This window comes from Aristolochia californica, unplaced genomic scaffold, assembly GCF_029961685.1.
Source record: "Aristolochia californica isolate CCGP_79_NKW_82.1479 unplaced genomic scaffold, dmAriCali1.0.hap1 SCAF_3, whole genome shotgun sequence".
Lineage (NCBI taxonomy): Eukaryota > Viridiplantae > Streptophyta > Magnoliopsida > Piperales > Aristolochiaceae > Aristolochia > Aristolochia californica.
Window position 1 is genome coordinate 2,822,070 of NW_027181992.1, and position 17,335 is coordinate 2,839,404.

At 37.6% G+C, this 17,335-nt stretch overlaps 3 protein-coding genes across 4 annotated transcripts; 2 read left to right on the top strand and 1 right to left on the bottom strand.

Moving 5' to 3' along the window:
* The first annotated feature begins 972 nt into the window (after window positions 1-972).
* On the top strand, window positions 973-5,225 carry LOC137960080 (F-box protein PP2-A15-like). Its single transcript, XM_068807553.1, has 3 exons — window positions 973-1,287; window positions 2,080-2,198; window positions 4,458-5,225. Exons 1-3 carry the CDS (start codon window positions 973-975, stop codon window positions 4,909-4,911), a joined length of 888 nt encoding a protein of 295 aa, XP_068663654.1. The 3' UTR covers window positions 4,912-5,225.
* Window positions 5,226-5,836: 611 nt separating this feature from the next.
* Window positions 5,837-7,025, bottom strand: LOC137960604 (putative homeobox-leucine zipper protein ATHB-51). 2 transcript variants are annotated; one of them, XM_068808265.1, is made up of 3 exons: window positions 6,889-7,025; window positions 6,454-6,791; window positions 5,837-6,361 (listed from the first exon to the last, which is right to left on the bottom strand). In XM_068808265.1, the coding sequence occupies exons 1-3, from the start codon at window positions 6,938-6,940 to the stop codon at window positions 6,128-6,130; spliced, it is 624 nt and encodes a 207-aa protein (XP_068664366.1). In that variant the 5' UTR covers window positions 6,941-7,025; the 3' UTR covers window positions 5,837-6,127. The 2 variants fall into 2 exon arrangements, with proteins under 2 accessions (XP_068664366.1, XP_068664364.1); XM_068808263.1 differs by having other exon boundaries at window positions 6,454-6,794.
* A 1,940-nt stretch (window positions 7,026-8,965) lies between these two features.
* On the top strand, window positions 8,966-11,750 carry LOC137960559 (uncharacterized). Its single transcript, XM_068808215.1, has 3 exons — window positions 8,966-9,125; window positions 9,896-10,078; window positions 11,410-11,750. Exons 2-3 carry the CDS (start codon window positions 9,920-9,922, stop codon window positions 11,563-11,565), a joined length of 315 nt encoding a protein of 104 aa, XP_068664316.1. The 5' UTR covers window positions 8,966-9,125; window positions 9,896-9,919; the 3' UTR covers window positions 11,566-11,750.
* Window positions 11,751-17,335: the final 5,585 nt, after the last annotated feature.

Sequence of the window (17,335 nt, forward strand, 5' to 3'; positions counted from 1 at the left end):
AAATTAATCTCTAAACATAAATTAATTGGAAATTAACACTAAAATTATGTTAATATGAATGAATGACTCTGATTCTAATTCACATATTGCACCTAATCATGGTTACTTTAAATGAAACGAGAATCATGTGGTCCTTGATTCACTCTCATGTCATATTGTCATAGAAGATTGTGTGACATCTTTCATTGACTATTGAGCTGCGGTGGCATGCCTCTCTCACATTTGCTCAATCATGGCTGCCAAGCTCTCGTGGTCAAATCCACCCCACTATTTATCCCTTTATTAAATATTTAATTTAATATATAATAACATGTGACCTTAATTTGTTCCTTTCACGTATTTTTATTAAAATAAAAAATCTTCTACAGAAACCAGTCAAATCTAATTAGTTGGACAACCCTGATTTGAATGGGATTGACTGGATCGGACTTCGGAGTCATGATCCGGTTTCGAAATCCGAAATGTCATTTCTTAGAATCTGTTAACCGGATATTCGGGTTGCCTTGAAGCGCACGAAACTGTTGAATAGCGAGTGATCCGAGGCGTGAGCCCACTGGAGGTTTCGGTTTCCGAAGCGGAACGAGACAAACGGGCCAACAGAGATAATGTCCGGAAACGGGCACTCGGGAAATGGTGTCTGACACCTGTATGGGAAGGAAGATTTGTACCAAATAAACCGCGTTTGGAATAAATTAATGGAGGCAGACGGATGCGATTGATCTAAACACTGTGCCCGGTGGATTTGGGTTCTATCCATTCGGTTGCGAATGCCAACTCTGGGCAGCGGCGCCGAGGCAAAAAAACACCTGTGGCTCTGACGATCGATTGCCTCGTTTTTCATTTTCCTGCTCCGGCACGTTCCGATATCGTTCGGCAAAGCAGCGGCGACTGGAGGGAACAGAGGCGGAGGGGAAATAAAGAGGCGGCGGCGGCGGCAGGGGAATGGCGTGATAGACGGAGGAGGCGGCGGCAATGGGGGCCTCACTGTCAAACCTGACGGAGGGGAGCGGGTCGGGGACGGGAGGACCGGGGCTGGGGGATATTCCGGAGAGCTGCGTTGCCTGCGTATTTTTGTATTTGACGCCACCGGAGATATGCAACCTGGCTCGCCTCAACCAAGCCTTCCGAGGTGCGGCTTCGTCCGACTCCGTCTGGGAAGCAAAGCTCCCTCCTAACTATCAAGATCTCCTTCATAAACTTTCTCCGGACGCAGCTTTGCAAAACCTCTCCAAGAAAGATATATTCGCTATTCTTTCTCGACGTATTCTCTTCGACGACGCCACCAAGGTACATTTTTTTGTCTCTCTGTTTTATCCTCCAACCGGTCATTTTTTCTCGTTTTATTCGTGTCTTTATTTTCCTGGTCTTCTCTCCTTCAAACGCTTCCTCTATTTAAATTTTTATTTCTGTCGATCTGCGGATTGTCGATTTTAGGTTGTCTCTTGCTTCATGGCTTGATTGCCAGTCAAATTTAACTAGGCTTTCGCGAGTAGCTTCTTAGTTTATCAGATAGTGGATTTTCTTTTTTTCAGTTCCAGTAAGTCTATTTTACTTAGGATTTTGAATGTTTTGGCTTGCTCATGTCAGATATTAACAAAAAGTAATTGGTAAAAAGTGAAAAATCCTTTTGTCTAGATTACCGGTAAGCTTCGTGTATTTATGATAGAGTGACAAATCTAGAACATCAAAACCTTTGCAAACATTCCCAACCTTTGGTAGCGTTTCCACAATAAAGTTATGTCTGCCTATGCGTGGGCATTTTCACCATTATAATGAATGTACAAGTAAAAATTGTATAGAATCACCTCCATCACAGGTTTGCAAAGATCGAGTTCAGTTTTTAGGAATAACTTGCGTTAAGAAATGATAGATAAGTTCATAAACCTGTTGCAGTCAAATCTGTATTTGATGAATTGTTAATGTCAAAATATTTGTTGACTTCTGGATTGGAGAGAAATCCCAGGGTTTCTTTTTCCTCAATTTGATCTTTAGGTGAAACCAGATTTAAGAAGGTAAAGGCAATTCGTCTGCTTTTTTCTTTCTAATTTTTTTTTTTTGGTATGTCTTCATTCTTTGCAGGAAGTTTGGTTGGATAGAGTGACTGGTGCAGTTTGCATGTCAATTTCAGCTAAGGGTATGTCTATAACAGGAATTGAAGATCGCAGATACTGGAATTGGATTCCCACTGAAGAATCCAGGTACACTCCCGCACTCTTGAAACTGTTGAAGTAATGCAAGCAATGCCTGCGGAGATGCACTCAGTAGCTGCCTTTGAAGCTGGGACTTGAGTGTGTGTGCACGTCAGTGCATTTCTAGTATTGCATAGCCTTTTTTTTTTTTTAATTTTTTTAAGAATTGCATTAAACAGCCAAAGAGCTGGTTAATTGGTAGAGCTCATTCCTTATCATGTATTTGGTTGCTCTGGGTTTCGATTCTTCATATTTCTGCCAATGAATTGTGCGCATGGTGGTTTAACTAGATTGACATTCTATTGCTTGGTTTTCTTTCTTAGTTTATTTTTTAGTAGAAAGTTTTAATGACCAAATGATTGATTGGTTTTCATGCTAACCATTTTGGATTCAACTAGCTTGAGCATGATCTCTTTTCAATTGATATTTATTAAAATGTTCTCTAATCTATGGTCTGCATGTGATAATCTTTTGATTTTTTCCCATAGATTCCATGCTCTATACATAGGTTCTCCAAAAGAATTAATTTTTTCTTTCCTTCTTTCTTCAACCAAGTACTTTTTCCTGTGAGACCTGCTTCTCATTCTCTTTTTTATCTGAGAAGTCTTGATTACTTCTTCTGGAATTTAAGTTGATGAAACCCAACATCATGGTATATGTGTACCAACCACGTTATGTGGTAGTTTTTCATGAACAAATTAGCTCTGTCTTGTCTCTTCGGTTACATGGAATCTAGGTGACATCATCTCTGTCAGTTACAAAAGAACAACTGGGTTCAGTGTGTTTAGTGAGTCCAGTAAATATTGTGAATGCTTGCAAGGTAGAGTGACAGTATGTTTATAGTAGAGTTTAGGTAAAGGATATGGGAAAGAAACGAATTATGTTTCATGTATGTACATTTCAAACTTGAGAATCTACTCTGTGTACACTTGAATGTGCCATCTTTTCAAGTAGTAAAGAACATTTAACATTTCCAACAAAAAAAAGCACTTGAATGAGCCATGGGCCTCCTTGGACTTTGGTTGCAGTAATTGTTGTCGATCAATATAATTTGCACATTCATTTAAAAAAAAAAAATTTGCATAATCATACCTATTTTTCAAACACAATATCACTGAAATGACATTGAATATTAAAATTGTGACTGCAGCAGGACCCATTATTATGACCCCCCTTTGATTTCTAATCATTCTAAATTTACCAAATCTGACTATAGTATTTGGATGCGAACCCACGATCAGGTTTTAGCTTATTCATGACAAGCTATATAGTGACCGTGAGAAATGAGAAACAATTGTACAGAAACCTGAAAACATATGCTAACATAAAAAAGCTTTTATTTGTAACAAATACTCCATTGTGAGGTAACTAAAGTGCCTGTGTCAGAGGTGTACTTTACATATGATAACCAACCTTGCAGAACTCAGCATACCTTATTATGTTGGATGTCTTTTTGGATTTCCATCTTGATGCAGTTAATCCAGTCCAAGTTGGACCTGTTAATACCCCTAGTTGTTGGGTCTTGTGCAATCGAGCTGGCAATACCCTTTGAGTAAAAATGTCTGGATAAAAGGCTATGAATTGATGAATTTTTGGCTTCATCATCCAACCACTAATGTGCCTCATTTTTTAACATTATCTCATAATTCAAAAAAACAAGGCTAAGACTTTGCTAATGAAGCCATTTCCTTAAAGTGATTTGCTAATGGTTATTTTAAATCTATAACAAGTTGCGTAGGTCAAACAGAGGCTATTAAATAATTTTTTTCTAGTTCATGCCTTCACACATGGTATCCTATGGGAACTTTATTTTTCCTTTTGTGGTATAAACTTTCCTCTCCATTATTTTGCAAACTCTGTTTTAAGTATAACTTCGTAAGAACCTTTCTCTAATCACAACAATCATTTAAGCATGCAGTGACAAGATTAGAAAAACCTTCCTTGCACCTAGTGTGGAGGGATGTTCTAGGGTTTCTGTTAAAAATAATACAGAATGAGAATTGGAACAAGTATTCTGTGAAACAATGCGGCTTCCAAAATTTGTGAATATTGTGCTTCAATGAAGTAAGTCCCTTTTGAATTATTCAAAGTTAAAACATGAGAACAATTTGTGGCTGTCTTTCGAAACTAAAAGCACTTCATTGAACGCGTACCTGCCACATAATTTTTGCTGAATCTGTTGTCTGGTTGCTCTATATGAACCTTGTTTTGTTTCATCATGGTGGGTCTCTTTTCTCTGCTTATCATGGATAGTGTTCTTATTTGCAGGTTTCATGTTGTTGCTTATTTGCAGCAAATATGGTGGTTTGAGGTAGATGGTGGGGTGAAGTTCCGCTTTCCTGCTGGTGCTTACTGTTTGTTGTTTAGGCTTCATGTTGGAAGGTTCTCAAAGAGGCTAGGCAGAAGAGTTAGTAATTTTGAACACACACATGGTTGGGATATAAAGCCCGTCAAGTTTGAACTATCTACATCGGATGGTCAGCAAGCCTGTTGTGAATGCTATTTGGATGAATCTGAGAAGGATGATTCTTTTGGCAACATGAGAAGAGGGAGTTGGATAGAGTACGAAGTTGGTGAATTTATTGTAAAAAATTCTGATGTGGAGACAGAAATCAGATTTTCCATGAAGCAAATTGATTGCACACACTCTAAAGGCGGGCTCTGTGTAGACTCGGTATCCATCATACCTAGTAGCTTAAAAGAAAGGAGAAAGAAGTTGTGAAGTTGCAGTAGGCTGATTATTATACTCCCGCAATTAGATTTTGAGTCTGATACACATTACATATGTGAAAAGATTATTGCATTTGGGGTTCATCACCTTTAAGGTCTTTGTTTCATAAATGAATTGCTGCTCACCGGTGCTGCAGGTAATTTTGTAGATTTTCATTTCTTACCATATATATTCAGTTCTTTCAGTGTAACATATGAATGTATATAAATTTCTCTCTTATCCTCACTGCCATATCTTTCATCTCAGAACATTGGCAAATTAATAGTCGTCCTTATCCAGAACATTAAGGTTGGGCTTTTTTCTGATCCAAATATTTTCAATTTCTTATTTGCTTTCAGAATTGCATGGTGAAATTGATGTTTTCATGTAAGAATCGGGTGCAAAATGTCTGCAACCCTGGCCTTAGCTTGGGAGGAGAGGATATTTAAGGGTTACCATTGTTGTCATCTTTTGGTGTAATATTGGAGTCTAAGTGAGGGGGACTCTGATTGAGAGGGCATAGGAGCCTTCCTGCCAATTAAATTGGAATTTAGAAAACGTGGAACTTCAAAAAGAGTTAGGCGTCTTGTAGCCAGTTTTTCCATCTACATTTATCTGGTTAGGGTCGTTCTGGGGCTCCAATGTAATTCAAAGGCAACCTGGGGCAAGCTCGGTGAGGATGAATCTTAAGAAATCACGAAGACGTTCTTTTCATTTTCTTGACTCATCAGTCATTAGGAAGAAATCCTAAAAAATATCCCTTCTCCTTGTCACAGAGCTGATTGTTAAGCTGATCGTATAACAGCAGCTCTGCCACTGTTCTGAGGGCAGGTACGAAGCTCAGGTACAGGAGGATTTACCGGCGAAAAGGCTGAAGTCGATGGTAGAAATTAATTGTATTGGTTAAACCCCAATGTGCGTATTAGCGACTTGAAATATCTTCGAACTCATACTAAGCAGAAAATGAGCGTGTCTCAGCACGACTGAGAATTGGGGCTCGTTCATTCATGCACAGAAGCAGATGTCGAACTTGACATTTTGCTACTTGTTTCAGATTTGCCGGATAAACTTCAGAGAAAAGCTTTATACGGTGTCGATATGTAGTTAAGCCAGACAACAACAGTAAAGAGAAACTAAGATGAGAAAGAGAAGAGAAGGGGATTTAAAGGTTAAAGAGGGAGATATACTTAAATATAGGAGTGAGAAAATCTGTAGTTGGTGTACTTTATCAATGGAGGATGTGATTTTGAGGGTATGGTGAAGTTGAGAACACGTCCCAGTAGTCTTTGATGGTCAAGAGAGAACTGCAATCGACGAGCTGTGAATTGTAGCTGCTTGTCTGAAACTGATCGAGGGTGTGTGTAGTAGTCCTGGAGCTCTCCACAGTTTCATCTTCCTCTCCCACTTCAGTGGAGCCTGGCTTTTGAATCTTCTTCTCCAATTGAGCTTTCAGAGTCACCACCTGTGCGGAAACAGGGCTTCGTTAAAAGTCCGGTAAGTGAAAACGGATGGGAATGTTTACTAGGTAATTTATTGTGGGCAGACTTAATTTACCTCCTCTTCGAGTTTCTTCTTCTCCTTAGAAATGGCGTCGAATTCTCGTTTCAAAGTTGTGTAGAGGTGCTCCAGCCGCTTGGTCTTCCACCGGGCGCGCCTGTTCTGGAACCAGACGGTGACTTGCCGAGGCGGGAGGCCGAGTTCCTGGGCGAGCCTCAGCTTCCTCTCCGGCTCGATCTTCATCTCCTGCTGGAAGCTCCTCTCCAATAACTCCATCTGATCCGTTGTCAGCCTCTTCTTCTTCTCTTCGCTCCGGCCACAGCCGCTGTAGTTGCACTCACTGGTGTTCAGTACCGCTGCTCGTTCTGCTTCCGAACGGCTCGTATCCATCGTCCCTACTAACCCCGCGAGATTAAAATTTCAAAACCAAACTTTAAACATGCACCCAGCACAGAAAACTGGAAGTTTGAGAATGTATGACTGATAGCTCACCTGGCAAAGGACCATAGTCGTGGAAGAAGGCGAAATTGGAATCCAGGGCCATGTCGGGCACTTCTCTGATCCTGCCACTCGGTGGTATGGAAGTGGGTTAGCAGAAGAACAAATTAAAGCTATGTGAGGTGCATGGAACTCTGAAAGGCAGGAGAAGGAGCGAGAAAGAGATCAGAAGCCCGTCAGTCTGTTTCTGCATTGGGGCTACCGCAGCGAGTAGGGTATTTAATTGGGTACAGAGTGAAAAGAAGGGGGTCGTTGAGGAGGTTCGGGTCCACAACGGGAAGGAATGCCGCCGGTAACCGCACCAGAAAGCTAATCACAGTCCTTTCAGTTACAGTATGTTTTCCCATTTTTCGATAGACTGAAAACACGCGGGGGAGCAACAGTTCAACATAGCACGCCGGGCTCAACAGCGGTCACCATCTGGTCCCAGCCACTCGCTTACGCTCACCGCGCCACTGCCGCTGCCCCCATCTCTTTCTTTTGCTTTCCCGTCTAGACCTGTCCAAGACCAAGGACTAGCTACGCCTGTAAATGCCCCAGACTTTGTCTCCCATCCGTCGCCAAGGAAGAAGAAGAAGTTTCCAGCATCTATGGTGATACTGGGCTTCGGTTATTGACTGTCAGCCTGGCTGAACCAATTAATGTCGACTAAATGGATCGAACATCCTGATAGCTTGGCCACTGTCAAGCTGAGGAGGGAAATCAAACGAGAAACCCTCGCCTGTTAGACTCAATCTAATACAGAAGGCAACTTGAGATAGATCCACAGATCAATTTGAGTTCTTGAGGAGGTCATGCAATTAGGAGACATTCATTGTCAAATAAGATGAGTCTTTATTTAATATTCAAGTTTGAATTTCCTTCTTACCATGCAAGTTTATTTGCCGAGGTGAGGGACTCACACGGAGTCCTTGATAGTACCTAGGGAATTTTAATATATCATTTTTTTATTTTTTTAAATAATAATACAAATAACCAAAATTTTTAACTTAATTATATAAATACCCAACTTTGACCTGTCAACTACATATGTGTACAACCAAAGGTGATACATAAGCTTTGACCGTTTATTTAGTACCACATCAGCACCCGAAGAACCTTATGCCATGTCACCCACCATGTCATCAGTAGGCCACATCATCCTCTATATTGGATGCCACATCATTGAATGCCACGCAAACCCTCCATGTTACTTCACCTTTTCTCTCCCTTTTTTTCATGATTTATTTAGGTCATTTACAAATTATTTTTTATTAAATGTTAATTTCTGGTTTTAAAAAATCTTACACATTTCATTTCATTACCTTAACTTTAATTAAAAATAGATTATTAATTATTTCAAAATAATAATAAAATTAATACTTTATTTTACTTAAGACCTTAATGTAATTATTTTACTTTCAGATATTATTTTATTTAATACAATATTTAGTAACAAATAATTTAGTTTTAAAATTCTTATTTGTTGGTACAAATATTCTACCATTTTTTATAATAACAAAATATAAAATTTGTATATTAATTAATTAAATAAATTATTCCTACCAATTTAACATATTTTATTATTGATTTAAAATATTTTTAATTATTTTTAAAAAAATATTTTGAATCATAATAAAAATATTTTAAAAAAATATTTCATTTTTAGAAAATAAATATTTAATTTAAATAAATAAATATATATTTTGAAGTACTTAAATAACTTTAAATTTAATAAAAAAAATTTATTAAAAAAATATTTTAAAAATGTATTTGATGACATGGCATCCTACAAGGTGACATGGCTACCCAATGACTTAATCTCACGATAAACTTTTTGGAACTTCAGCCGAAAGTTCCAAAACCATCTTCAAAACTTTTAAAAATCTTAACCATTACCAAAAGTTCATCTTAGATTTCATGAAACACAATATAAGTTTTTAAGGTAATGTTTTATATGTATTTTAATTAGCTTAAAATGAAAAACAAGTGAAGATATCAAACGAATGCTTTAATTTTATTCTTTTCATAATTATTATAAACGGCACTGATTCCATTTTGGACTTGCTTTAACGGTTTGCACTGGTGTTTACATGGGCAAGTTGTGTTCAGTCGATGGCGTTAGTACTAGAAGAGTTCCTCTCCACCTTCTGAATCTTAACCCCCGGAGACGACCATTTTCGGATGCAGTAAAACGGGTGACGTAGAATTTAATGGTTTGACGGGATGCGGATCGCGTTGAGCTCCAACCTGTTAGTTTTCTTCTCCGAATCCTAAAATATGCTCGTGTTTGGTAGCTGTCCTTTTGTTGTTGCTCAAGTTTGTGATTTTTATGAGGGAATTTAGTGTCGGTGGTGAGGCATGTTTTCACGATGGAATCTTGATCTGGAAAACTTTCTTATTTCTTTTGAGAAAAAATAATTATTGAAACTCGTTCTGTAGAAATGGGTGTTACAAACGGAGAATGATGATTTGATTTCACAAATGCACAGATCCCACTAGAGGTGACTCTGAACGCCGTATCGTGGGACAACCCTCTCGTTCTCCTAGCAGGGAGGATTATACTATTGGCAACGGGTGGTTGTCCAAACATGCTATTTTCGTGTTTCATCCCGTTTCAGTTCTTTTAACGATTTACTCAAAGAAATAAAGAGTAATGATAATTTCGTTGTATGCTGTGAAGAAAACAGGCATCTATTTTTGTATCTTTGGGAAAATTAAAAAGTAATGTTTCCATCCCCTATTATTTGAAATGTATTTGTAACATTAACCAAAAAAAGGTTTTAACTTTGAAGAGATGGGTGGACAGTTGCTTGTTATCTATGATCTGAACAATATTCTAACATCACTTGCAATTTCATCTTTAAAGAAGTAACATGGTGAATTCTTTGTTTTAGTAATTAGGACTTTCTTGGGAGCTTTTAACTAATTGTTTGGGACAACCATTTTGGAAGTTTCTTTTGTGATATGAAAGAGGAGTAAATTGAAGTTCTTCTTTGATTATAATTTTTTTCTGTAACAGGTGTGTGCAAAAATACTTTCAATAATGTCGAGACCCATGGTGCTTGTTTTCCTGTTAGTGATACTAATCATCACATCCCAGTTTGAATGGAAACAACAACTTGTCAGTGATCTGGAGTCAAGTCCAAATATTTCTCAGAAGCAGCAAAAAATTTCAAGGAAAGAGGAGTCTGTAAAAGAAAAAGTAAGCCTTCAATTTTTTGCTTATTTGACTACTCTTTGAAGTGCTTCAATTCTAATGTCATTCTAAAACTGTTCATTGGGGATTTTCTGTGTTGCAATGTATTGGGCTTCCAATGCAGCAAAGAATCTTGGTGTAGATGTTGATGTAGTAACTTGTCTGTGCAAGACCACTTAATCCATTAATGGTAATATTGCCTGAAGTTGCTCAACATGGAAAACCTAACCTGCCTGATTCATGTTCATGTTATGAACATGCTTAAAATGCTGACACATACACAGATTGTATAGTGCACATCTGTATTGTCTTACTGGCTATTAAATTTCTTTTTGTCCATTGTCACAAAATTATAACTCATCAGCTAACACCGCAAAGTTTAGTGTAATCAATGAAATGTATTAATAAAACGAAAAGGTACAACCTTTGCTTTCTCAGAATTGAATGATATGTCTTTCATAGTCAGAATCGTGGGAAACACCTTATAGTTTTAAGGACAAGTAAGAAGGGTCTTCTGGGACATGCCATTTTATTTGTTCCATTTGACTAGGATCAATGAGAAAATCTTCTAACTGATAATTTTGATGTTAGCTGAAATGGAGTTTGTGGAGTTTTTTCTGCTAACACTGTCTTGAATAAAATACAGGGGCAGGAATGACTGTCCATGATTGAAATGTATAATTATTAACCATGCAAACAAAAAAATGTATAGTTATTATCTTGTATTTCTCTCCAATCTGGAGTCAACAGAGCCCCTCAGTTACAGTTGTCATATTCTCTTTCTCTGCTTTTTTCTTGTTTGTTTCTTCTTTGAAAAACTACCGTTAGAAATTATTAAATGTCCTGGTCTTTACAGAATTGGTTGGTTAAAAGGCGTACTGCAATTTATTTAAAGTTTCCCGGATACATGTCCTCCCACCTGCCCCACCCCTTAAAAAAGGAAAGTATAAGTTTTCTGCTGTTGTTTTGATACAGTTTGGTTAAGAAATACATTATTGTGAGTCACCTACTTGTGTTATGACTATTTGTTTATTCTTCTTGATTTTTGGAGCTTGATACTTGATTCAGTGAGTATTCAAAACCATCAAATCTCCCTCTAAAAAAAAAAAAAAGCGAAGACTTAGTTTTCTGAGGTTGTTTTTAATACATCTTGATTGCGAAATGGATTATTGTGTATCACAAATTGTGTTATGACTATTTGTTTATTCTCTTTGATCTTTTGAGCTTAATACTTTATTTCAGTCACTATGCACAAGGACTATCAAATTTAAAACCCAGATTGGTAGCTACTTCTGGCATTTGTTCTTATCTCCATTTTTTTGTTAAATCTGTTGCAGATTATCTTGTCTCAGGAAAAGATCATTCAGAGACTCAATGAGCTTGTGCAGAGCCTTCGGGAACAGTTGGTATTGTGCAGAAGCAGTAACTCTACAATACTGGACATTGGAGGTTCTCCATCTACTGAAGTTGTTGACCTTGAGCAGCGTCTCTAACTGTTTGATAATCATGTATTTTGGAAGTTTTTAGTTAATGGTTTAGCAATATTTGCCTCACAATGTGTGTTGTGTTCGGTTAATGTAAGCAATCTCATGGAACTTAAAAACCTAACAGTTCCATCTCTAAAATACCACTGCCATTGTTTTTAATGCAAACGATGTCATGTGACCTTATAACCTCACTGAATCATCTCTAAAATACAGCAGCCGTTTTCATTGCCATATTTCTTCTGTTGTTTTTTATACACTTACTTTCTAGTGTGTGAGTGAAGCTTAGGTGATCCGTTCTCGATCCGTTCTCCTTATGTGCATCTTTTCGCCAAAACAGGTGTTTAAGCTGGGCTGATGTTGCTCCACTTAGCAGACTATCTTTCCTAGTTATTGCAAAGAGTTGTAACAAAGAGAGCAAAACTAGCTGCTTTGGTATAGTGGAGATGGAAAGGGGAGGGAGCCCTTCAGTAAGAGATGGAAGCGGCAGCCAACAACTTTGGCCCTTGATGGTAAATCACAGAGTTGCCAAGTGCCCCTATCTATTAAAGCATCCATTTTAACATCTATAGCTTGCTTAAAATGAGGAGACGAGAAAACCTTCTCCACTGAAGAAGTAATAATGCAAATAGAAATAGACAATTAAATTTTTTATAGGAGTTAGATAAGGAAAAAAAAAAACATAAATTGAGATAATGGATGCCGTGTATCTTTACTTTCTTTGACACCCTTCTTGAGTGCAATAAGAACATGTTGATCATTACCTCCAGGATCTTGAAACGAATTAGAGTCATGGTCCGGTGAGAGAGTTGGTAGTGATACTTCTTTTCGGTGTTTATATACCTATAGTTGTTTCTCGATAGTGACAGTTTGTGACGGTCCAACGAGCTCATCAACTTGTATAGAGATAATTGGTACTGGTTCAAGTGAGACAACATGATCAAAAGGTAAATATGCAGAGGAAAAAAATGATACATCCTCAAAGAAAGTAGCATTAGCAGATACAAATATTTTTCTAGTCAACAGGCAAAAATATTATTGTACCCATTCTGTGTGCGAGAGTACCCCAAAATTACACATTTAACTGTTCGGGGAGACTACTTATCCCTGTAGGACCCAAATACATGAGCAAAGCAGACACATCCAAACATGTGGGGAAAAACAACAAATAATGGCACAAACGGCAAAATATTTGCATAGGAATTTTTCCTTCTAACATAGATGAAGGAATTCTATTAACTAAGAAACAGGTTGTAAAAACAACATTACCCCAATAAGACTTGGGTACATACTTATGTATCGTCATTGTTCTGGCTACCTCTTGTAAATAACAATTGTTACGTTCAACTAAGCTATTTTGTTGATGGGTAATGACACAAGATACTTGATGAATAATTCTATGTTCTTGACAAAAGACCCATTATTTATGACTCATGAACTTAAGGCCATTATCAATACGCAAGATATAAAGCGAAGCAACATACTAATTTTTTATTTTATTGAAGAAAAGTTTGAATACATCAAAGGCCTCAAAATTTTCCTTAAAAATGTAAATTCAAGTACACCTACTAAATTCATCGATAAAAGAAATAAAAAAACTATAACTAAACTGACTAGACACAAGACAAGGACCTCAGATGTCTGAGTATACAACCTCAAATAGATGGCTGGTTTTATGAGATGAGATTGTAAACGAACTTTTGTGATGTTTACCTAATTGACACGACTCGCATTGAAAGAAAGAACTCAAAATAAAATTTGGAAAAACTTAAACAGTTTTGCTGTAGACGGATAACCTAGCCACAAGTGCCACTGTAGAGGAGAATCTGTGGTATGGTTCTCCAGGTAGTATAACCCATCTCTCTCATGAGCTGAACCAATCGTCTTCTTAGTCGCGAGATCCTGAAGAACACAATGAGTATGATAAAATATGAGAGAATAACTCATTGACTTGGTTAGCTGACTAATCGACAACAAATTTAAAGGAAACTTGGGAACAAAAAGTGCTGACTGAGGAGACAAAAAATTATGCAGGAGTAACATTGCCTACTCCTTGAACAAGAGAGGTAGAACCATCAACAAGATTAACATGTTCGACACAAAGATACTTTTAAATCGAAAAACAATGACAACATATATGACATGTGTTTGGAGGCTCCTGAGTCAAGAACCCAGGACGGTGACGATTGAACATGATAAATTGTCATATTTGAGTCAATACTTGTAGACTTAGGAATTGAGATGGAAGCATGAGTTACAAATGCTAAGGTCGAGGCAACAAAGATTTGAGTCATGCGCTGAGCAATTTGGTGTTGTTGTTATATTAATTGGTGCATCTCATCTTGAGCACCTGCTGTAACCGACATAGAAGAATCTAAATTTCCACTTCCACTATCAGGAGTTGTAGAATTAGCCCATGCAAGTTTTCCAAACTTAACCCAACATATGTCAAAATAATGATTATCTTTGCCACAATGAACACACTATTTTTCTGACTTACCATCACTACGTCCTCTACCTCTGCCCGAGTCTTCTCTACCTCGGCCTCGGCCTCTACCTCCACCTCTAGAAGAATCTTTAAGGACTGATATAATGTTTGAAGCATTAAGAGCAGTGACTTCCATTATCTTACCTCCTTTACCTATTTCATGTACAATAGTCTTCTCAGCCCTCATAATATAATTAGAAGTGCTAGAGAGAGTAGGAATTTCACTTTAAGCTAATACCTGAGCTTTAATAGCAACCTAAACCATCCATTTTTTTTGTAACAAGCAGTTGATTTTGTTATTTTCTCAACTCATTCTCATCTGTAGTAAACGGATGATATACATTGATCTCTTACCATATGTCAAGTAATGCACTGTAATATTCTGTAACTGTTCGATTTCTTCTTTCAACCCAAAAAAGTCTATATACAACTCATAAACTTGAGAGATATTACTCTTATGTGCATATAAATATTTGAGAAACAATCGCAGAGCCTTTGATATCTCACAATTCACCACTTGATTTTTAAGAGTAGAATCAATACTATTGACAATTCAGGTCATAATCTAACTGTCATCTGCCTCCCAATCATCATCTGTAGGCACTAGGAGATCATCTCAGATAAACTTTAACTACTTTCTACCCTTAAGATACATTTTGGCATACTTAACTCAATTAAAATAACTAAGCCCTGTCAATTTTTTCGATGTAATCATGATGGTACCCTTTCTATCAAATTCAAATTTTTCTCTAGTCGGGGTATAAACTTCTCTTGTCTTATCCATAATATATGATCACAAAATAACCAATATAAGCTTCTAAACAATTTCCAGATTTATCACTAAGGTGGTTCTCACTCACAAAATTAGGGTTAGGGCACATAAATAGGATATACGCACTTCAACAATCCAATAACCAACAATTTATAGTTTTTTCAACCAATATCATACAATAGCAGTAGCAATTAGGGCTGACATTATCAATTAGGTGATGTCGTATGCATTCAACACCGGGTTGGGTGATGCAGATCTAAAAAATAAATAAATTAGGAACCCAATTATGGCAATCAAAGTATATAAAGAGTTGTAACCTTAAGGTTATGGTAGAGAAAATGCCCTTACACACTTAATAAACCTTAATAAATAGCAGTAATCCTTCTTAAATAAGTTTTTTAAGTTATAAATTACAAACATACTCCTATTATATACTTAATAAACCTTAATCTCCTTATATCTTCCTAACTACACATCCTATGTACATAAAAATTTATCCATTGACATAATTTAACATGAAGAATAACATTACATAAAGAAAATTAACCATTGAAGTGGGAAAATGATCAAAATATTAAGGGTTAAAATAACCAAAATACCCTTATATGTATTTTCTAATAATACGAGAACGGCGGTTCACGAGGTGTATGCACGGGATGGAGAGTTCGGGGGGAAAACTCACACAAGACTTTCCATCTTGAGTGGACTTCACTTGAAGTACATTAGGAATTGAATTCTTCAGGACAAATTGGCGGTTCCTCCGATGATGCTGTTTCTGATTATGATGGAAGCGATGATGAAGACAACAATGGTGATGATATGACTTCTAAGATTGTCAATCGGTCTGCTTGTCTATGAAGATAGAGCACTGTAGGATCCAAGACGAGTTCAGTTGTACACTGTTCAAGTGCTTTCTGACGAATCGTGAACATTATATCTCACTGAAACAATGTCATTAAGCCAGCACAAGCACTGTACTTAAGTTGCTGCTCTGTTCTAGAGATGTTCCAGCAATGCAGCTCATCGTGTTGCATTTGAAGCAGAGACGAATGTCCGGACTAGTGGAATGCTGCTTATCTGTGACTTTCTTTTGTCAGTCATCCATTGCACTGGTGCACGAAGTATGCAAACTGAAGGATTATAAACACATACTGTAGAGAGTTTCAGCAGGAGGATAGGTGGCTCACACATGGTAGATGATAGTGCCAGCTTATGAACAAGGATTAGGTGAAGGGAAATTATTCTCAGGGACGAATGAAAACACATAATGAACCGAGCCACCAGTCATTTTTGTGTCATTCATGGTCGAGCCCGTCAGGTGTACGTAGGGAGACGCCACCCATGCTGTTGTGATCCTTAATCATCTGCCTCCATTAATAAATTTCAGATTAAATGTCGAGATGGCAAGTATTGGTCTTAGGAGTTAAACAGTAAAATAGCATTCGTAGAAGATGCCTTCTTTGATTGCGTGGTTTAAAGGCCTCATTTAAAGGACTCTGGTTTGAGGTTTTATGGTGGATGCAGTGAAGGAAAACAACTTGGAAAGGCGTCGAAGTTGTACTCGTCAGCATCTCTTTGCTGCTTTCTCAGTTACGGTTTCTAGAGACCGTGTTTCAGTGAGATATCAATTACGTATGGAGAAGCTTTCTGCAGGCTCTCCTGGATAAATCTCTTCCTGTTATTTGAAGTAATAGAGATATTCTTCCATCCTTTGGGTCTCTTGATGAAGGAGGGTGGCGACGGGTCCTTCACAAGCAGTTTGTTTGATGGTGGCGGAGACGGGTGCGGAAAAATATCGATATATACATCACGAATCACTTCATGCTTAAACTTGTTAAAGCCATATTCTCAGATTAGCATCAGAGTATCCTTCTATCGAACATATCTCCTATTAGAATCATACGGGCATTCCTGTTTGTCCTTAAAAGAGTACCCTTTCATTGATGGTTCCTTCTTATTTCTCATCAAGTTTGCCTTTACAAAAAAGCAGTTTTTTGCATATATTTATTCTGCTGGGCAGAAGCCTGAAGGTGAATCCCCTGACGTTCAGGTACTTTCTGAGTCTTGACGAGACCTATATATGCTTCATTGGTTATAGCTTCTTTCCCTAAACGCTGAATCAGGATAAGAAGCTAAGGTCAGCATGATTGGATGTGACAGAGCTGTCTTCAAACATAGTACCAAATGGGTCCTAAAGCATTCTTCTCCCTTAAGTCTACCCTGGCTCATTCTCATCTCCATTATTGTGCTGTCCGTGATAGTTTTCAAGCTGCATGAAATAGAATTGATGCTTATCCATATGGAACCAAGATAGATGAACAACTCTGATTCTTCATGTTGTACTCTCTCTCTCTCTCTCTCTCTCTCTCTCTCTCTCTCTCTCTCTCTCTCTCTCTTAACTTATAATGTAAAACCTGCTGAAAGGAGTGCTTCAATTCGATTCACATAAGATGAATGGGTCTCCATTTTCGCTTAGAGCAATCAAAACGCTTTCTTTTAGAGAGACTCGCTTTGGAGTT